This window comes from Scyliorhinus torazame, chromosome 16 (genome assembly GCF_047496885.1).
Source record: "Scyliorhinus torazame isolate Kashiwa2021f chromosome 16, sScyTor2.1, whole genome shotgun sequence".
Lineage (NCBI taxonomy): Eukaryota > Metazoa > Chordata > Chondrichthyes > Carcharhiniformes > Scyliorhinidae > Scyliorhinus > Scyliorhinus torazame.
The window spans coordinates 122,363,117-122,385,669 of record NC_092722.1 but is presented as its reverse complement, the minus strand read 5'-3'; the positions used below and the strand labels follow the sequence as shown (position 1 = coordinate 122,385,669).

The window sequence follows — 22,553 nt, the reverse complement described above, 5'->3', positions numbered from 1 at the left end:
ACATCTCTGGGCGGCGCATGCGCGGGAGCGTTAGCGGCTGCTCACGGCATCCCCGCGCATGCGCTGTGGAGGGAGTCACTTCCGCCTCTGCCATGGTGGAGACCATGGCGAAGGTGGAAGGAAAAGAGTGCCCCCACGGCACAGGCCCGCCCACGGATCGGTGGGCCCTGATCGCGGGCCAGGTCACCGTGGGGGCACCCCCCCCCCCCCCGGGGCCAGATCGCCCCGTGCCCCCCCCCCAGGACCCCGGAGCCCGCCCGCGCCGCCTTGTCCCGCCAGTAAGAGAGGTGGTTTAATCCACGCCGGCGGGACAGGCATTCTAGCAGCGGGACTTCGGCCCATCCGGGCCGGAGAATCGCGCGGGGGGGGGGCGCCAACCGGCGCGGCGCGATTCCCGCCCCCGCCGAATCTCCGGTGCCGGCGAATTCGGCAACCTGCGGGGGCGGGATTCACGCCAGCCCCCGGCGATTTTCCGACCCGGCGTGGGGTCGGAGAATCTCGCCCCAGATCTCAAATACCCTCACTCAGTTCAAGGCATTTAGTTATGAGCAATAACTGCTAGCCCTGCCAGCGAAGCCCACATCCCACTAATTAAAAATAGAGGCTGCAAAATAAACTTAGCACACTGCAAATTATGGCCCATGCAGATAATATACTTACAATTTACCACTTAAAGGTAGAAAATCATTGGCTTTATATGTGTTTAAATGTTCCAGATTTCCCATTTTTAAATGGGGCAATACAATACTTTATTTCTAGAAATACTCAAATAAACTGAATTAGGATCTCAAAATACAACAACCTCTGGACTTTCTTACATTAAAACATTATATTACTTTAAAATTATATATATTTGTAAAACAATGAAATTAGTATTTACCACAAGCTGAAAACCACCTGGCTTCTTAGTGCCTGAAATAAAATAAAAACTTATCAGTGCCAGATGAGTAGACTATGTGCCAAGATAAAACTAGTAACAGGATTATTGATGGTTAAAAGGTAAATACTATTTATCATTGCTTATATTACTTTTTAAGAAACAGCTTGAAATATAGGGCTGTGTTCTCTGTTGCGAATCCGTCCTGCTAACGCTGCTAGTGAGGGCGGATAATTTGGCGCAGCATTTGCTCGCGGCAGGATTCTCAACTCCCGCCACGTGTCAGTGGGATTCCCATTGAGTCACCCCACACCGCCGGGAAACCCACAGGCAGGGATGCACTGGCGGCGGGAGCCAGCGAGTGGTCAGAGAATTTGCTCATGCTCTGCCAGTCGACAATAAGTTTCTAGTTGCAATTCAGACTGTGAAATGTCGGTAACAATAGAGGAATTATTCCAGCTTTTGCCAGCAATAATACTACTCCAGTAACTATAGAGAATCGATTCAGTCATGGTTGACTTGCAACTCAATGACTGATCGCTGTCCTTGAGAAAAAAGTAACCTCTTGCTGACTGAAAATATTAACCAAGTGGGTATGAAATGCCGCTTTCTTTCCCTTCCAAACATATTTCCGATTTGCTGTGCCGCACCATACCAACAATGTAGCATATACTATTTGGTGAGGATCTCTTGACTGCACATTTCCATGAAGGTTCAATTAACAATAAATGGGTACATGTAGCATCATAGCTGATTTGTTCTTGACTGTGATAGGAAAGGCAGACTAGTATTTGTATGGAGCTTTTTGCAACCTCAGCATATTCTAAATAACTTCACAGCCAGGGAAGTAGTTTCAAAGTGCAGCCACGTTCATATTGCAGAAAATGCAGCAACTAATTTGAGTCCTACAAACAGAAATGTGGTAACAACTTGATAATCTGTTTCTGTAACGTCGGCTGAGGAATCATGATGGCAAATATGGTGGAATAAGTACCTCATTGATGAGACCTTGAGACTTGTATGTTTCAACATGAACCCTTTATTGATAGTCTTTAACTATTTACCATTCCAAGATATAATCCTGCATGGTACTGTTTCACCATGCTGGCTGGCTGGCTGCTTACTTACACAGTATTGCCTTTAAAAACTGTTCTCTGAGTCTCTTACCATGTGACTGTATACAGCATACCGTAGGCAGTGCTATTCTTCAGCCCATGTTAACCCTTCTCTGTTAGGAAAATTTATATCACAATGGTGTGCATGCACATTTCACAACAGCAAGCAATACTCACCAATATTATTGGGTAAACAGGACAACAAGTGCTGGAATATGCATGCATACAGTTCATTGCAGACATTCTGGAGCTGCTGTCAGAAATAACCTCTACAGAGTTCTGCCGTTGGATTCTGGCCCTGAAAACACTGCCAAACATGTGAATTTGCTGCACCCAATCTAGCTCCACATTAAAAATGAGTGATAAAGTTCAAGCAGGTGTATGGACATTTTTTTAAAGGTGCTTTTTTCAGACTCTTTTATCTCTCCTCCTTAATCCCAACTGCATTTCATAGAAATCATAGAATCCCTACAGTACAGAAGGAGGCCATTCGGCCTGAGGCTGCACCGATCCATATCCCACCCTATCCCTGCAACCCCATAATTTAACCTTCACATCCCTGGACACTAAGGGGAAATTTAGCATGGCCAATCCACCTACCTGGTACATCTTTGGACTGTGGGAGGAAACCGGAGCTCCCGGAGGAAACCCACGTAGTCACAGGGAGAACGTACAAACTCCACACGAACAGTGACCCCCAAGGCCGGAATTGAACCCGGGTACCTGGCGCTGTGAGGCATCAGTGTTAACCACTGTGCTACCGTGCCACCCCAATTCCCAATCTTTATTTAGCTTTCTATACTTAAGAACTCACACTTATGCTGTTCATGCCCTGTTTTGGACCCTGGAAGGTCTCAGCAAGATTCTTGGGTGCAATTCTCCCATCGGGAGAGTAAGTCCCGACGCCGGAGTACAAACCGGAGTGTTTCACTCCGGTGTCGGAGCCCGCTCCCAGCCCCCTATTCTCCCGCCCCCGGGGGGCTAGGAGCGGCGTCGCATCATTTACGTGCGCCGGGCCTTGGCGCGCGTAAAAGTATCGCCGCGTAAATGACGTCACCCGCGCATGTGCGGGTTGGCCGGCGCAAACCCGCGCATGCGCAGTTGCCGCCCTCCCCGAGGCCGCCCCGTAAGAAGATGGCGGATGGATCGTGCGGGGCGGCGGAGGAAAGGAGGTCCTCCTTCAGAGAGGCCGGCCCGCCGATCGGTTGGCGCCGATCGTGAGCCAGACCACTTTTGAGGCCCCCCCCCCCCCGGTGCAGGAACCCCCCTCCACCCCCCCACCCCACAGCGTTCCCGCGCTGTTCCCGCCGGCAGCGACCTGGTGTGGACGGCGCCGGCGGGAGCCCGTTCTGTTGGGCAGGTCGCTCGGCCCATCCGGGCCGGAGAATCGGCGCTCGCACGGTGCAAATGGCAAGTGGCAATTCTCCCAGCGGCCAGCCGTGATTCTCACCGCGCCGGTTATGGGGGGGAGAATCGCGTGCGGGTGCCGGGGCGGCGTGGCAGGACTCGCGCGGCGCCCCAGCGATTCTCCCACCCGGTTGGGGGGGGGGGGGAGAATTCTGCCCCTTAAATCTGATGGGGTGGAAAACCCTTTCTGTTCCTCTTCCTGCTCAAACACACCACTGACCCCCACCCCCTGTCGAGTCTGCTCCTCTGGAATATATGGCAGATTAGAGAACATCTATCCTAAGACTCATAAATTCTGTGGGCATCTGTCAGTGAGGTGAACATGGCGAAATTCTCCCAAAACGGCGCGATGTCCGCCGAATGGCGCCCAAAATGGCGCCAATCAGACGGGCATCGCGCCGCCCCAAAGGTGCGGAATGCTCCGCATCTTTGGGGGCCGAGCCCCAACATTGAGCTAGGCCGACGCCGGAGGAATTTCCGCCCCACCAGCTGGTGGAAACGGCCTTTGTTGCCCCGCCAGCTGGCGCGGAAATGGCATGTCGGGGCGGCACATGTGCGGGAGCGTCAGCGGCCGCTGAAAGTTTCCCGCGCATGCGCAGTGGAGGGAGTCTCTTCCACCTCCGCCATGGTGGAGACCGTGGCGGATGCGGAGGGGAAAGAGTGCCCCCACGGCACAGGCCCGCCTGCGGATCGGTGGGCCCCGATCGCGGGCCAGGCCACCGTGGGGGCACCCCCCGGGGTCAGATCGCCCCGCGCCCCCCCCAGGACCCCGGAGCCTGCCCACGCCGCCTTGTCCCGCCGTTCAAAAGGTGGTTTCATCCACGCCGGCGGGACAGGCAATTTATCGGCGGGACCTCGGCCCATCCGGGCCGGAGAATCCAGCGGGGGGGCCCGCCAACCGGCGCGGCCCGATTCCCGCCCCCGCCGAATATCCGGTACCGGAGACTTCGGCAACCAGCGGGGGCGGGCTTCACGGCAGCCCCCGGCAATTCTCCGACCCGGCGGGGGGTCGGAGAATGACGCCCCAGTTCTACAATGTTGACCATAAAATCCAGGCTATATTTTCTTCAGATTTCAAGAACAACTTTTGACAAAAGTCTGCTTTGAAAACTCGCACTTTAATAATGGGTATCCTTACTAGTAGCCTGGACTTAAAATACATAGAAATAGTTTTCTTTGTAATCATCGCTGTTGAAATAGAGAGAATTAGGTTGCTATTTTTAATGAGTAAAAGTATTTTTTGAGGTATTTTTTTGACTCACATGGGAGGGAGTTTCTTTTGCAGTACAAAATGATGCCTCCAGCAACTGCTGCAACAAGAATCACACTAATCACCACAGCAGTAACCCATTGCTTTTTACCTGCAAAACAGAAAAAATGTAAATAAACAAGTGGATTCCAGAATGGCAGCCAATACAGGCTTATCACCACCCGTGACTTTGTCTCAACAGTACAGGAGAAAGGGGAACCTGTCCCCTTGTGAACAATATATTTTGCAACTGAGTCACTACAGTCAAACGGCTGTCACCTCGTGGTTTCTATAAATTTAATATACGACACAAAGCAGCTCTTTGACAACCAGTTTACGTGCGCAAGCTGTCCGATCAGTCAGTGGACATTTGCCTCGCCCACCGCACCCTCAGGTCAGGTCCCACCATGGCGGAGCCAGAAAATCTTGGCCATTGGGCGGGATTTCCCGGTCGCGCCCACCCTGCGACCGGAAACTCCCGCCTGAGGTCAGTGGACCTTGAAATGGTCCGTCAAATTTTCCAACCCACCCGCGTTGATTCCCGTGGCGGCAGGATCGGAACATTTGCCCCAGTGTCTTATGCTGCCCTACCCACCAGGAGTCATATGGTCACCTGGGAAAGGTATAAAATAAAGCCCAGCTAACTCAGAGAAGAAAAAGAAACCTCGGGGAAATTCCTCTCTGACCGCTTTAAGTGGTGGAAGCTAGTCCAGTTGACCACTGACCCTTATTTATATTACAGGGATCCCAGACTCAAGCAATGATCGGCTTTGACTTCAGTGATGTCTGCAATAGCGTAACCAATAACTGCAATAGGCTATAGTGTCCATCTAGAGAGGAATAACAAACTGGAAAAGGGTTTCCATCCCTGGATAACTGTCCAGTTCCCAATCCTGGACGTGCATGGAATTTGGGAGAAGCAGAATATGGATTCAACCGCCAGGAAGGTCGGCAATTGAAAAGCTGACCGATGCTCATTGCTAGGCTCCTATAAGGAGGAATCACTATTTGCCTGAAATTATTGTTGTTGATATTGAAGTGCTGGAGAGAAGCCCAGCGGCTCTGATACTCCACCTCAAACAAGGAGTCGGCTCACTACAAAACGAGGAGGAAATGCAACTAAGGGCAGCACAGTGGCGCAGTGGTAGCACTGCATTCTCAGGGCGCCGAGGTCCCAGGTTTGATCCCGGCTCTGGGTCACTGTCCGTGTGGAGTTTGCACATTCTCCCCGTGTTTGCGTGGGTTTCGCCCCCACAAGCCAAAGATGTGCAGGGTAGGTGGATTGGCCACACTAAATTGCCCCTTAATTGGAAAAAATGAATTGGGTACTCTAAATTTTTAAAAATTTTTAAATGTTGTGCATTAACATTCAAACCAAAATTCTTCATCGTCATTTATATTTATGAACAAAAACCAGTATTGTAATGGAGCCAGTTAGCAATTATAGAAACACATTTGTTTGCATAACATCAATTTTATCAGCTGCTTAAATTTGCCGGTAATAATAAAGCAGTGAGATAGTGACACACCTTTCTTCACGCAGACGGTGTCATTCCTTTCTGTGCAGGGATTTGCAATCTCTTCTGTATCTACATCACACCTTGGGCAGGAAATGAAAGACATAAGGAAACAGCTAGAAAACAGGAACAGAAAATACTGGAGACACACAGCTGGTCAGGTTTGAAACGTCAAGACGTTTTCCTTCCTTTCTCAGAACCTGCCTGATGCACTGAATGTTTCCATGTGGTTCCGATTTTCAGCGTCATGCAGTACTTTGTTTTACTGATTCTAGCAATTTGACGATGAGCACCTCTCGCACCCTGACTCACTGTAATATAAAAGCAAGATAAATTGACTGCATCAGTTCGCAAACCTGCGATTTCCCAATAAGGGCAACAAAGAACAAAGAACAAAGAAATGTACAGCACAGGAACAGGCCCTTCGGCCCTCCAAGCCCGTGCCGACCATGCTGCCCGACTAAACTACAATCTTCTACACTTCCTGGGTCCGTATCCTTCTATTCCCATCCTATTCATATATTTGTCAAGATGCCCCTTAAATGTCCCTATCGTCCCTGCTTCCACTACCTCCTCCGGTAGCGAGTTCCAGGCACCCACTACCCTTTGCGTAAAAAACTTGCCTCGTACATCTACTCTAAACCTTGCCCCTCTCACCTTAAACCTATGCCCCCTAGTAATTGACCCCTCTACCCTGGGGAAAAGCCTCTGACTATCCACTCTGTCTATGCCTCTCATAATTTTGTATACCTCTATCAGGTCTCCCCTCAACCTCCTTCGTTCCAGTGAGAACAAACCGAATTTATTCAATCGCTCCTCATAGCTAATGCCCTCCATACCAGGCAACATTCTGGTAAATCTCTTCTGCACCCTCTCTAAAGCCTCCACATCCTTTTGGTAGTGTGGCGACCAGAATTGAACGCTATACTCCAAGTGTGGCCTAACTAAGGTTCTATACAGCTGCAACATGACTTGCCAATTCTTATACTCAATGCCCCGGCCAATGAAGGCAAGCATGCCGTATGCCTTCTTGACTACCTTCTCCACCTATGTTGCCCCTTTCAATGACCTGTGGACCTGTACTCCTAGATCTCTTTGACTTTCAATACTCTTGAGGGTTCTACCATTCACTGTATATTCCCTACCTGCATTAGACCTTCCAAAATGCATTACCTCACATTTGTCCGGATTAAACTCCATCTGCCATCTCTCCGCCCAAGTCTCCAAACAATCTAAATCCTGCTGTATCCTCCGACAGTCCTCATCGCTATCCGCAATTCCACCAACCTTTGTGTCGTCTGCAAACCTACTAATCAGACCAGTTACATTTTCCTCCAAATCATTTATATATACTACAAAGAGCAAAGGTCCCAGCACTGATCCCTGTGGAACACCACTGGTCACAGACCTCCAATTAGAAAAGCATCACTCCATTGCTACTCTCTGCCTTCTATGGCCTAGCCAGTTCTGTATCCACCTTGCCAGCTCACCCCTGATCCCGTGTGACTTCACCTTTTGTACTAGTCTACCATGAGGGACCTTGTCAAAGGCCTTACTGAAGTCCATATAGACAACATCTACTGCCCTACCTGCATCAATCATCTTAGTGACCTCCTCGAAAAACTCTATCAAGTTAGTGAGACACGACCTCCCCTTCACAAAACCGTGCTGCCTCTCACTAATATGTCCATTTGCTTCCAAATGGGAGTAGATCCTGTCTCGAAGAATTCTCTCCAGTAATTTCCCTACCACTGAAGTAAGGCTCACCGGCCTGTAGTTCCCGGGATTATCCTTGCTACCCTTCTTAAACAGAGGAACAACATTGGCTATTCTCCAGTCCTCTGGGACATCCCCTGAAGACAGCGAGGATCCAAAGATTTCTATCAAGGCCTCAGCAATTTCCTCTCCAGCCTCCTTCAGTATTCTGGGGTAGATCCCATCAGGCCCTGGGGACTTATCTACCTTAATATTTTTTAAAACACCTAACACCTCGTCTTTTTGGATCACAATGTGACCCAATGTGACACAATGTGGCTATCTACACCCCCTTCTCCAGACTCAACATCTACCAATTCCTTCTCTTTGGTGAATACTGATGCAAAGTATTCATTTAGTACCTCGCCCATTTCCTCTGGCTCCACACATAGATTCCCTTGCCTATCCTTCAGTGGGCCAACCCTTTCCCTGGCTACCCTCTTGCTTTTTATGTACGTGTAAAAAGCCTTGGGATTTTCCTTAACCCTATTTGCCAATGACTTTTCGTGACCCCTTCTAGCCCTCCTGACTCCTTGCTTAAGTTCCTTCCTACTTTCCTTATATTCCACGCAGGCTTCGTCTGTTCCCAGCCTTTTAGCCCTGACAAATGCCTCCTTTTTCTTTTTGACGAGGCCGACAATATCACTCGTCATCCAAGGTTCCCGAAAATTGCCGTATTTATCTTTCTTCCTCACAGGAACATGCCGGTCCTGTATTCCTTTCAACTGCCACTTGAAAGCCGCCCACATGTCAGATGTTGATTTGCCCTCAAACATCCGCCCCCAATCTATGTTCTTCAGTTCCCGCCTAATATTGTTATAATTAGCCTTCCCCCAATTTAGCACATTCATCCTCGGACCACTCTTATCCTTGTCCACCAGTACTTTAAAACTTACTGAATTGTGGTCACTGTTACCGAAATGCTCCCCTACTGAAACATCTACCACCTGGCCGGGCTCATTCCCCAATACCAGGTCCAGTACCGCCCCTTCCCTAGTTGGACTGTCTACATATTGTTTTAAGAAGCCCTCCTGGATGCTCCTTACAAACTCCGCCCCGTCTAAGCCCTTGGCACTAAATGAGTCCCAGTCAATATTGGGGAAGTTGAAGTCTCCCATCACCACAACCCTGTTGTTTTTACTCTTTTCCAAAATCTGTCTACCTATCTGCTCCTCTATCTCCCGCTGGCTGTTGGGAGGCCTGTAGTATACCCCCAACATTGTGACTGCACCCTTCTTATTCCTGATCTCTACCCATATAGCCTCACTGCCCTCTGAGGTGTCCTCTCGCAGTACAGCTGTGATATTCTCCCGAACAAGTAGCGCAACTCCGCCTCCCCTTTTACATCCCCCTCTATCCCGCCTGAAACATCTAAATCCTGGAACGTTTAGCTGCCAATCCTGCCCTTCCCTCAACCAGGTCTCTGTAATGGCAACAACATCATAGTTCCAAGTACTAATCCAAGCTCTAAGTTCATCTGCCTTACCCGTAATGCTCCTTGCATTAAAACATATGCACTTCAGGCCACCAGACCCGCTGTGTTCAGCAACTTCTCCCCGTCTGCTCTGCCTCAGAGCCACACTGTCCCTATTCCCTAGTTCTCCCTCAATGCTCTCACCTTCTGACCTATTGCTCCCGTGCCCACCGGCAGACGGCAGGCAAGGCTCCCACTGATGGCAGCTACTTTAGCATTACTATTCAGCCTTTCAGCACAATCAGGCAAAACAAAACGCCATGTACCCAGCTTCGAAGCCCCTCAACTGCAGAGAAACACTTGCTCCTGCATCTCAAGCACCCTGGTTGTAAGATTGTTCATTTAGAACCATGTTGTGCCAAATTGTGCCCAGTTGTAAGCTGTATCTTACACCCACTGTGAGGTGGGATGCAACTGTCAAAATTCATTCGATTCCAGGAAGGTGAACACCCAATGATATGCACTTCCACAGTACGGTTCCCCATTGGGAGGACAATTTCAGAAAATCTCAACAAGCGTTTTAATGTTCTGAGCACGATCTGAAAAGTGCTCAGGGTAAATGGTAGAAAATCAGTTGGGCATCTTGCCAAAAGATGTACTGAGAATTCAAATGTTCCTACCCATGTTTTCAATGTACTTAAAATCAAACAATTGGATGTGACTTCACAAAATCGCAGCTGAGCAGTATAAATGAGATACCAACAGCTGTAACAGTCAATTCACTGAGACCTTTGACTCAACACAAAGAAACGACTGTGTCAGTCGAGACTCATTGTTGGCACACTCACCTCTGCATCAGAAAGTTGTGGGTTCAATGACTACTTCAGAGATGAAAGCACAGAATCAAGACTGATAATCCACTGTACTTACTATTAAAGGAGAGCTGCACCAAGGAGTCAGTTGGCCAGATGGCTGGTTTGTGGTTCGGAGCCACATCAACAAGGTTCAATTCCAGTACAGGCTGAGGTTATCCACGAAGGCCCCACCTTCTCAGCCCTGCCCCTCACCCGAGATGCGGTCACCCTCAGGTTAAATCACCACCAGTCAGCTCTCTCTCCTAGAAGGGAGCCTATGGTCTCTCCTGGCAGCCTATGGTCCTCTAGACCTATGGTGACTTTCATTTGCACGAGATGAGATATTGAACTGGTGCCCTGCCTAACGTCTCAGGTGGATGCAAAAGATCCTGATGCATTATTGTGAAGACAGCAAATGCTTTGGAATAAGTAACCATTTTGGTTGTTGACCAAAAAACATACATGCCAATTGTCAGGGCTTCACATTGACAGTTTAGAGCCTGGTCAACAGTCAGCATTTGCTGAAAAATCAGCATTGACTCAGCCCTTCTGCCTAATTAATTCCCTTTCCACTGTCTAGCTGCTATTCTCTGGACAGAGCCTTTTTCACTTCAAAAATTAATGTGAAAAATTGCAGTAATTTTTCCAAGCATAGGAATGCCCTCCTATACGGTGCGGCACGGTAGCATTGTGGATAGCACAATTGCTTCGCGGCTCCAGGGCCCCGGGTTCAGTTCCGGCTTGGGTCGCTGTCTGTGCGGAGTCTGCGCGTCCTCCCCGTGTGTGTGTGGGTTTCCTCCGGGTGCTCCGGTTTCCTCCCACAGTCCAGAGATGTGCAGGTTAGGTGGATTGGTCATGATAAATTGCCCTTAGTGTCCAAAATTGCCCTTAGTGTTGAGTGGGGATACTGGGTTATGGGGATAAGGTGGAGGTGTTGACCTTGGGTAGGGTGCTCTTTCCAAGAGCCGGTGCAGACTCGATGGGCCGAATGGCCTCCTTCTGTACTGTAAATTCTATGGTAATCTATGATAATCAACAGGGAAACACTCCTGCTGTTCTGACCAACATTTATCCCTCACCCAACAAAGAACAACACACAAATGGATTATCTGGTCATTATTACTTTACTATTTGTGAACCTTGCTGCACATAAATTGGCTTCGACTTTCCCGACATCCCCATGGCGACTACGCTTCAAAATGAATTGTAGTCAATAAATTTGGCTGTAAAATGCTTTGGAATATGCTGAGATCATGAAAGGCATTATATCAATGCAAACACTCTTAACATATATGAGCAGTTAGCAAAGTCATCACAAAAGTGGTTTCAGTGACATTGAACATAAGCATGTGCAAACGATATTGGCAGACCCGGGTACTATTTTCCAGCAGTGAGCAGCAAACCAGCTCACACTCTCAGGTACAGCCTTGGGTTTCATAGAATAGCACAGGTTGAAAATTAAATGTATTTTTTCTGATATTTCTTTTGTATAACTTTATATAGTTATGCAACATTCTTGATGCCTTAAGATTTCCCTTAGCACTTATCAGCCAACATGACTTTTGAAATGTAGGGGATCTTTGGTGTTTCGCTGGCAATTGCCATTTACAGTTAATCATTACAGTCAACTTTAGTACAGCAAGATATACAAAACAGCAATGAGATAACTAATGATCAAAATGAATTAAGGGTTAAACTGTTCCTCTTCAGTAATATTGCATAGGATGTTTTACAGACAACAACAACGTGCATTTATATAGCTACTTTAGTGCAATTAAATGTCCCAAGCCGATGCACAGGTTCATCGGCAAACACAATGTAGGAGATATGAGGATGTGTCACTAAAAGCTTGGTCAAAGAGGTATGTTTTAAGAAGCTTCTTAAAAAGGTGATAGAGGTCACGAGAAGGAGAGGTTTAGAACATAGAATATACAGTGCAGAAGGAGGCCATTTGGCCCATCGCGTCTCACTGACCCACTTAAGCCCTCACTTCCCTCCTAACCCTTTTTGGTCACTAAGGGCAATTTATCATGGCTAATCTACCTAACCTGCACGTCTTTGGACTGTGGGAGGAAACCGGAGCACCCGGAGGAAACCCACACAGACACGGGGAGAACATGCAGACTCCGCACAGACAGTGACCCTGCGGGGAATCGAACCTGGGACCCTGGTGCCGTGAAACCACAGTGCTATCCACTTGTGCTACCGTGCTGCCCTTAGGAAGGAATTTCCAGAACTAATTATCCAGTCATCCAAAGATACAGCCACTAATAGTGGAGTAATTACAGTCAGAGATATGCAAGAGATTCTAGTTTAGTGGGTTATTTAAAGGGCAGCAATCCTTCACTGCTGCATTAATGCACCCACCCAGATTACACAATGCCCTGAAATAGAATTTTGATCTGCAATCTTCTGACTCGAGGAACGAGTGCTCCCAAATTGGACCAAGCTGCCACTTGATAATTCAGAGTTATAGCCATAGGGTTTCACATTACAGAAATAGGTCATTCGGCCCATTGTGTCTGCCCCGGCCATCAAGCACCGACCATTCTGATCCCATTTTCCAGCACTTGGTCCGTCGCCCTGTATGTTACAACGCTTCAAATCCCCATCTAAACGCTTCTTAAATGTTGTGAGGGTTCCCGCCTCTGCCAGCCTTTCAGGCAGTGAGTTCCAGATTCCCATTACCCTCCAGGTGAAAAGGTTTTCCTCAAATCCCCTATAAATCTCCTGCCCCTTACCTTAAATTTATGCCCTCTGGTTATTGATCCCTCTACCAATGGGAAACGGTTCTTCCGGTCTACCCTATCATGTCCCTCATAATTTTGTACAACTCGAACAGGTTCCCCCCCTTAGCCTTCTCTGCTCTAAGCAGAACAACCTCAGCATAACCAGCTCTCCTCATAGCTGAAAAGCTCCAGCCCTCGAAACATCCTGGGGAATCCCTTCTGCACCCTTTCGAGTACAATCACGTCCTTCCTATAATGTGGTGACCACAACTGCACACAGTACTCTCTCTGGCCAAACCAGTGTTTTACACAGCTCCATCATACCTCCTTGAATATTCTATGCCTTTGTTTACTATTCAACAAATCAATCACAATTGCACATTTTTCTTACTTACTCTTTGCAACTGTGGCATTGCTGACAGGTTTCAGAAGTTGAGCAGAAGAAATTTTTTCGGCAGGTACATTCTGTGTTTTTAATTTTAGTACAGTTGTTTTTTATTTTGTGACCTAAAAGAAGATAAACAGATTACAATCTTCATCCATTGGGGAGCGCAGACTGAGGTTAAATTTGAATTAGATTTTATGGTCAGTGATGAAGCCACTGATCTCAGACCCAGTGATCTCCAAGGAGGAACTTTCCCCTTTCTCCATAGCAGTTTAAATCTGGTCCCAAATTAATGGGTTCTGTTGGCATTGAGCAGAAGCAGTGTTGGTGGGCAGGGAAGCTACCAATCAAATTGGAGTATTCACACAGCAAACCAAGAAGTTGAAGGCACTTAAAATCCTTTACTTTTAATTTAAACATTCAGAGAGTAAAATTAAAATGAGATATTAAGATAGAGGCTAATGTGTAGGTAACTAGACTTTTAATAAAGAATAGGTTTTTTAGGAAAATGTGAAATTACAGAATTGCAATGACGGAGAACCTGTCCTTTGTTGCAAAAATATTGGACGAAGCTCGAATCCCAGAGGTCCCACCCCCAAACACGGCAACCACCATTTTGCAGGGGTGGGATTGCGCCCAGTTTGGGATTTGCTCATGCACATTTTATAGAGGCAGCTGCCCAAAGGAATCAGCAGCTGCTTCCACTCGTGTGATTTTGGTGTGAGAGGTATCCCGACATGCACAAGTTAAACCTTGTAGGAGCAGGTCGGAACTTTGCAGATCTGTCTGGACAGCCAGGTTTCCCTTCTGGACAGGTAAGGTACCCCTTTGCAAATGGTCCTGGGACACCTTTTGGGGAGATCAGGTGCTCTTTCGGATTTCTAAAAGTAACATGAGTGTGTTAAAACGTAGAACGGTCAAGCACATTGGAGCTGGCACGTACAACTGTCAAAGTTGTCAAGATGAACTGTCAAGTTGTGAAACATTTAAAACTCCTGTCCTTTAGCTCTGAATAACTGTCCGGAATGTTAAAAAATGATATCTTGCTACTTCACACTGCCTTTCGACATAATCCTTTGGGTTATCAACAATGGATTAGTGCTGCACACAATTGTTCAATCTCACAATAGGGTGCCTGACATTTCATCGTTTGATTGACAGCTCCAAGTGGTTATGGACTCTTTGAAGTGGGATTAGTTTATTCGGGATAGTGTAGTTGAAGAAACGCAAATGTAATAAATTATTTGTTTTATGAATGAAAGTGGTTTTTTTTAAAGTATGCAATAAACATTTGGAAATGTATTTTATTTAATCTCAGCATGGGTCCAGAGGTCTACCCATTGTGGATACTGGGTGAGATATTTAAGTGTAAGGGTAGGGTGTCCAGGGTGGGAATGGTATTAGTTGGCATAAGGTATAGGAGCTATAAAAAGGCCAAACGTGGGCGGCAGCATAGGTTGACACAGAGAGTGCAAGGACCATGCAGAGTGGGTGGGGGATCCTTCCAAGCCACTTTCTCCAAGGTCTGGATTGTGGAGCTGGGGAATATCCAGACGCTGTGCTCCCTACCCAGGAGAGAAAATCTATTCTGATGTGGGGTGGTGCCCTCACACTGTATAACCGCTCACCTCTCTCTAACAGAGAGAGATGCCTTTGACATTACAGAACATTTCCAATTGTCAGAACAAGAAACTGGAATGATATTCACATTGTCTCCAGAGATCAAATTGCTCTCTAAGGTGCTTCAATTCAGTAATGAGAACATTACAAACATTTCAATGTTTTCATGACAGTGAGCAAAAGTCTGTTCAAACTATATGCATTGGTCATGTTGCACTCTGCGGTGCTTCAATACATACGGTTAGGATTAAGCACCCAGTCTGAGGTTTTTTTTACGGTTTCCAGCCCCTCGGTCTACATTGGCTGAAAGGCCTTAGACAGTGGCTTATCCCCATTGCATTTTGATCACGGCTGCCCCAAGCGTCAGTGAGTCCCTCAGCACGTAATCCTAGACCTTCGAACGTGTTAGTCTGCAACATTTGGTCGGGGACCATTCTTCGCACAGGAAGATCAACAGATTCACCTGTTTCCATAGCTAGTATTCCCAGAGCAAGTCGCTAGTCTGTCACCAGGGAGCTTATAACTTGAGGGGCCCCACTCCACATCAAATGTGGCTGACCAGGAGTCTCTCCCACTCTTACTGCCAGCCATTGGCGTGTTTGGAAGGATTGTGCAGGTTGACACACTCAACCTGTTTGACCGCGTTATGAACGCACCTTCGTTGGCCATCGAGCTTCTGGTTCAGAGGCAGAGACACTATCCACTTCGCCACAAGTCCTAAAATAGCAGTGTTGGCATCAAATCAGCATTACATACTCATAAGCCTCATGAACTGCCTACATTGCATACTTCCAACAGACACTCATTGTACATGCACCAATGCCAACAGGGCTGGTGTAGGACCGACTCCTTCATCAAAGGCAGACTGGAAGCCCCATTCACACACAGAAAATTAGTTTCCGTTGTGCTCGGGGCAAAATGATGCTTGTAGCGCAGGAGCAGATCTAAAAAATTTCCCAGTCCTCAGTCTTTTTGCTAATTCAACATAATTTGAATGAAATATTCTGACTGGCCCTTCCTGGTTCAGACTCTGCGCATGGCATTAGGATTCTTGAACTAAGGACGACACTGTGGTGCAGTGGTTAGCACTGCTGCCTCATGGCACAGAGGACCTGGGATCGATCCCAGCCCCGGGATACTGTCCGTGTGGAGTTTTCACATTCTCCCCTTGTTTGCATGGGTCTCAGCCCCTCTACCCAAACATGTCCAGGTAGGCGGATTGGCCACACTAAATTGCCCCTTAATTGGGAAAAAAAAGAATTGGGCGCTTTAAATTTTATTTTAAAAAAATATTCTTCAACCTGATTGGTTCAGGAGATATGCAATTACTTACCCTGTTCAGACAACACCAGGTTAAAGTCCAACAGGTTTGTTTCGATGTCACTAGCTTTCGGAGCGCTGCTCCTTCCTCAGGTGAATGAAGAGGTATGTTCCAGAAACAAATATATAGACAAATTCAAAGCTGCCAGACAATGCTTGGAATGTGAGCATTAGCAGGTGATTAAGTCTTTACAGATCCAGAGATGGGGTAACCTCAGGTTAAAGAGGTGTGAATTGTGTCAAGCCAGGACAGTTGGTAGGATTTTGCAGGCCAGATGGTGGGGGATGAATGTAATGCGCCATGAATCCCAGGTCCCGGTTGAGGCCGCACTCATGTGTGCGGAACTTGGCTATAAGTTTCTGCTCGGCGATTCTGCGTTAGACCATAAGACCATAAGACATAGGAGCGGAAGTAAGGCTATTCGGCCCATCGAGTCCACTCCGCCATTCAATCATGGCTGATTTCAACTCCATTTACCCGCTCTCTCTCCATAGCCCTTAATTCCTCGAGAAATCAAGAATTTATCAACTTCTGTCTTAAAGACACTCAACGTCCCGGTCTCCACCGCCCTCTGTGGCAATGAATTCCACAGACCCACCACTCTCTGGCTGAAGAAATTTCTCCTCATCTCTGTTCTAAAGTGACTCCCTTTTATTCTAAGGCTGTGCCCCCGGGTCCTAGTCTCCCCTGCTAATAGAAACAACTTCCCTACATCCACCCTATCTAAGCCATTCATTATCTTGTAACTTTCTATTAGATCTCCCCTCAACCTCCTAAACTCCAATGAATATAATCCCAGGATCCTCAGACGTTCATTGTATGTTAGGCCTACCATTCCTGGGATCATCCGTGTGAATCTCCGCTGGACCCGCTCCAGTGCCAGTATGTCCTTCCTGAGGTGTGGGGCCCAAAATTGCTCACAGTATTCTAAATGGGGCCTAACTAATGCTTTATAAAGCTTCAGAAGTACATCCCTGCTTTTATATTCCAAGCCTCTTGAGATGAATGACAACATTGCATTTGCTTTCTTAATTACGGACTCAACCTGCAAGTTTACCTTTAGAGAATCCTGGACTAGGACTCCCAAGTCCCTTTGCACTTCAGCATGATGAATTTTGTCACCGTTTAGAAAATAGTCCATGCCTCTATTCTTTTTTCCAAAGTGCAAGACCTCGCACTTGCCCACGTTGAATTTCATCAGCCATTTCTTGGACCACTCTCCTAAACTGTCTAAATCTTTCCGCAGCCTCCCCACCTCCTCCACACTACCTGCCCCTCCACCTATCTTTGTATCATCGGCAAACTTAGCCAGAATGCCCCCAGTCCCGTCATCTAGATCGTTAATATATAAAGAGAACAGCTGTGGCCCCAACACTGAACCCTGCGGGACACCACTCGTCACCGGTTGCCATTCCGAAAAAGAACCTTTTATCCCAACTCTCTGCCTTCTGCCTGACAGCCAATCGTCAATCCATGTTAGTACCTTGCCTCGAATACCATGGGCCCTTATTTTACTCAGCAGTCTCCCGTGAGGCACCTTATCAAAGGCCTTTTGGAAGTCAAGATAGATAACATCCATTGGCTCTCCTTGGTCTAACCTATTTGTTATCTCTTCAAAGAACTCTAACAGGTTTGTCAGGCACGACCTCCCCTTACTAAATCCATGCTGACTTGTCCTAATCTGACCCTGCACTTCCAAGAATTTAGAAATCTCATCCTTAACAATGGATTCTAGAATCTTGCCAACAACCGAGGTTAGGCTAATTGGCCTATAATTTTCCATCTTTTTCCTTGTTCCCTTCTTGAACAGGGGGGTTACAACAGAGATTTTCCAATCCTCTGGGACTTTCCCGGACTCCAGTGACTTTTGAAAGATCATAACTAACGCCGCCACTATTTCTTCAGCTATCTCCTTTAGAACTCTAGGATGGAGTCCATCTGGGCCCGGAGATTTATCAATTTTTAGACCTCTTAGTTTCTCTAGCACTTTCTCCTTTGTGATGGCTACCATATTCAACTCTGCCCCCTGACTCTCCGGAATTGGTGGGATATTACTCATGTCTTCTACTGTGAAGACTGACGCAAAGTACTTATTTAGTTCCTCAGCTATTTCCTTGTCTCCCATCACAAAATTACCAGCGTCATTTTGGAGCGGCCCAATGTCAACTTTTGCCTCCTGTTTGTTTTTAATGTATTTAAAGAAACTTTTACTATCATTCCTAATGTTACTGGCTAGCCTACCTTCATATTTGATCCTCTCTTTCCTTGTTTCTCTCTTTGTTATCCTCTGTTTGTTTTTGTAGTCCTGTCTCGCGTCCTGAAGGCCGCCTTGGAGAACGCTTACCCGGAGATCAGAGGCTGAATGCCCTTGATTGCTGAAGTGTTCTCCGACTGGAAGGGAACATTCCTGCCTGGTGATTGTCGCGCGATGTCCGTTCATTCGTTGTCGCAGCGTCTGCATGGTCTCGCCAATGTACCACGCTTCAGGACATCCTTTCCTGCAGCGTATGAGGTAGACAACGTTGGCCGAGTCGCACGAGTATGTACCGCGTACCTGGTGGGTGGTGTTCTCACGTGTAATGGTGGTACCATGTCGATGATCTGGCACGTCTTGCAGAGATTGCCATGGCAGGGTTGTGTGGTGTCGTGGTCACTGTTCTGAAGACTGGGTAGTTTGCTGCAAACAATGGTTTGTTTGAGGTTGCGCGGTTGTTTGAAGGCAAATAGTGGGGGTGTGGGGATGATCTGGCCTGCAAAATCCTACCAACTGTCCTGGCTTGACACAATTCACACCTCTTTAACCTGAGGTTACCCCACCTCTGGATCTGTAAAGATTTAATCACCTGCTAATGCTCGCATTCCAAGCATTGTCTGGCAGCTTTGAATTTGTCTATATATTTGTTTCTGGAACATACCTCTTCATTCACCTGAGGAAGGAGCAGCGCTCCGAAAGCTAGTGACATCGAAACAAACCTGTTGGACTTTAACCTGATGTTGTAAGACTTCGTACTGTGCTCACCCCAGTCCAACGCCGGCATCTCCACATCCTGTTCAGACAAGTCATAGGTCCCCTGTAGAGGGTGCGGCACCTAAATGCCTTTCTAATCATCAGAATTCCCAATGCAAAGCCCAATAGAAAATCAGTGGGCAAGTTAAGTGTAATGAACAACCGATTGTGAAATTCATGCCTATGTTTTCACTGTTAGTGTATTAAACTACCACATGCCTATAAAATAATTTCCTGTTCTCAGGAATGAGGATTTTAATGCAACGGGAATACACGATAGAGAAACTGGGGTTAAATCTGTCGCCTAATGGGTATCAATGAAGATCCAGCAAAGCCTGATGGTTAAAAAAAAGGCTAACTCTGCAAGCAAAAGAATTGTGGGTGAGCAGCAGAAACTGCTATGGTCTGCAGCAAAGAAAATGGGACTGGATTCTCTCAGCACAGGGCCGGGCTCAGCACGGGGCCAGGCCGGGCCAAAGAATCTCCGCGACTGGCGCGAATCACGCCATGCCTGCCCAACGCCGGGACGCGATTCTCCGTAGAGCAGAGAATCGGCGTCATTGGCGTCGGCACAGCGTCGGGCGGGGGTCGCTCAACAGGGACACCCCCCCCCCCCCCCCCCGGCGATTCTCGGCCGGCCGTGTCAAAAAACCCGAGTCCAGCCGGCGCCATTCACACCTGCTCTCAGCCAGTGGAACTTGGGGTGGAAGGCCAGGAGGGGGCCTCCGATGTGGCCTGGCCCGCGATCGGGCCCACCGATCAGCGGGCCGGCCTCTCTGGCTGGGGGCCTCCTTTCTTCCACGCCGGCCCCTGTAGCCCTGTGCCATGTTGCGTCAGGCGGCGCGTAGAAGGGAGACACCGCGCATGTGCACGTTGACACCGGTGCCATTGCGCATATGTGGGTTGGCGCCGGCCCCACTGCGCATGCGCAGACCCCGCGGCGCCCAGTTCATGCCAGGATTAGCAGTTGGAGCGCCGTGGGTCGCTCCAGAATTGCTGATCCTGAGGCCGTGTTGACGCTGTCGCGAAACGCGACGGTGTTTCTGACAGCGTCAACACTTAGCCTCAGAATCAGAGAATCCTGCCCAGGATTTTCAGCCACGGAGTAGGCACAGGAACTAATTGGGCAGTCACTTCACGCGAGACACGGTTGTTATTATGCAGCAATTGAACACAGACCATGAGTACAAGTGTTCAGAAATATGCCCCCCTGAGAGAAATACGACCCCCTGAGCATTTGCGACCAAAAGGCAGTGATTGATCTGTGCCTGTCTTGTGAGTACATGACTGAGTGCACAATCAGGCCCAGGTAAAAAGGAGAGACTAAGGGAGATAAGCTGCGACAATCATCGTGAAGGAGCAACGGAACCCCGGTTCCAGGACCCCCGAATCCAGGACTCAGAGACATCGGAGGTACTTATCAGGAAGGAGACCGATCACCTCGCCTCGCTACGGGTAATATCTAAGTCCAGCTGTAAGCGTTATACCTTTACAGAATAGACTTGAAATTTTGTATAAGGGAGTTTTGATAGCTTTTATAAGACAGAGTTTTGATACTTTGTGTAACTCTTTGTGTAAGAAAGTTTTGATACTTCTGTGTATGAGGATTTGATACCTTTTGTAATGACATTTTGATGCTTTTGTGGTAGCTTGATAGGAGTATAATAAAGGAGATTATTGTACGATAATTTGGGAATCTGCATGTCTTTGGTCTTTGTCCGCAACGTCCATTGACACAAGTTTTGATGTACACGTCTCAGAGCAGGGAGATTATGGTGAGATTTAGTAATGGTGTTCAAAATTAAAGCATTTTTTAACAGAGTCATTGAAGATAAACTGTTTCCACTGACAGGAGCCTGAGGATTTGGTAAGCTTGTCCAAGAACCAGAAGGTAGTTGAGGACTTTATTTTAATGCAAGGATGTTTATGATCTGCAAAGCACTGCCTGAAAGGGTGGTGGAAGTACATTCAATACATCTTGCACAGGGCTAAATCGCTGGCTTTGAAAGCAGACCACGGCAGGCCAGCAGCACGGTTCGATTCCCGTAACAGCCTCCCCGAACAGGCGCCGGAATGTGGCGACTAGGGGCTTTTCACAGTAACTTCATTTGAAGCCTACTTGTGACAATAAGCGATTTTCATTTCAATAGGGATCTGGATTTATATTAGACAACTGCAGAGTGAGATTAATTGCTCTCTGAAGCAGTGAAGCAAGAAACTCAGTTGTATCATCTGGGGATGAGCAACAACTGTCGGCCTTGGCAGCGACACCCACATTCCGAGATTCTTTAAAAATTATTAGCTCTTCCAAAGAGCCAGCACCGGCTGGAAAGGCATAATGGCCTCCTATCTTGCATGAATCTTCAGTTCTATTTTACTGCAGAACAATATTCCGCATTTGATATAAATAATCCTGCGTCAATTGGTGAAAGTTTCCAGATATATTTTTTGAAAAATAATACACATAGTTACCACTTTCCTCCTGGCATTGAATGCATCGGAGGCATTTCTGTAATCGATTTTCGTCAGCTGTAAATGTATTGTCTGGGCACACCACACATTGTATTTTCTCATTTTCATTGCAATCTTTCTGCAGATAAGTACCTAAAAGGCGAATGTACAGAATTTTGAGAAAAATGTGAAAAGAAGCACAAGGACAAATGTCGCATCTAACCACCCGTGGAGAAAGGCTTACAGCATTTTCCAACATTTTCAAGATATCCTAATAGCTCCTCGTCCGTGCATTCTTTTCACCTTCGGACTTGACCGTTCCCACAAAAGCAGAAAATGTTGGATCTGCTCCATCAGGTCGGGCAGCATCTGTGAAGGGACTGAGTTGACATTTCAGGTTGATGGCCTTTTAGCAGAACTTAGGTGATCAGCTTGAAATATTCACCCTGTGCTTTCAAAACACTTTCGACTACGCCAGTGCTCTCCCATCTTCCAAACAGGTGAGCTCATTTAAAACTCTGCTGACCACACCTCTTCCTGTGTCAAGTCTCGCACACCATTGACCTCTGACTTCATTGGCCCAAGTCAGTCCTCCAATGCCTTAAATATAAAATGGCCATTTTTTTTTAAAAGATCAATTCTGTCAGACCTTAACCAGCCTTCAGCCCTACTCCCCATTCCACACCAAATTTTCCCTTCCTTTGATGCTAGCATTTTATGCAACCACTCTCTCTTGCCTTCATCCAGGGGATGCCAATCCTTCACAATTAGCTTGGATTCCCCAGGAATTGAAGGTCAATCTCCAGAACACTGCTGGGTGCAAACCTGGAGAGAAAAAAAATCAGGACATTA

The 22,553-nt window shown here is 47.4% G+C and overlaps 1 protein-coding gene across 1 annotated transcript in view; it reads right to left on the bottom strand.

Moving 5' to 3' along the window:
- Positions 1–22,553, bottom strand: part of LOC140392285 (tumor necrosis factor receptor superfamily member 6-like) — a 53,418-nt gene that overhangs the window by 13,493 nt on the left and 17,372 nt on the right. The window contains exons 3-7 of the mRNA XM_072477602.1: positions 21,723–21,854; positions 13,313–13,424; positions 6,178–6,248; positions 4,662–4,760; positions 881–912 (exon numbers count right to left, since the gene is read on the bottom strand). Coding sequence (XP_072333703.1) covers positions 881–912; positions 4,662–4,760; positions 6,178–6,248; positions 13,313–13,424; positions 21,723–21,854 — 446 coding nt within the window. The remainder of the gene's footprint in view (positions 1–880; positions 913–4,661; positions 4,761–6,177; positions 6,249–13,312; positions 13,425–21,722; positions 21,855–22,553) is intronic.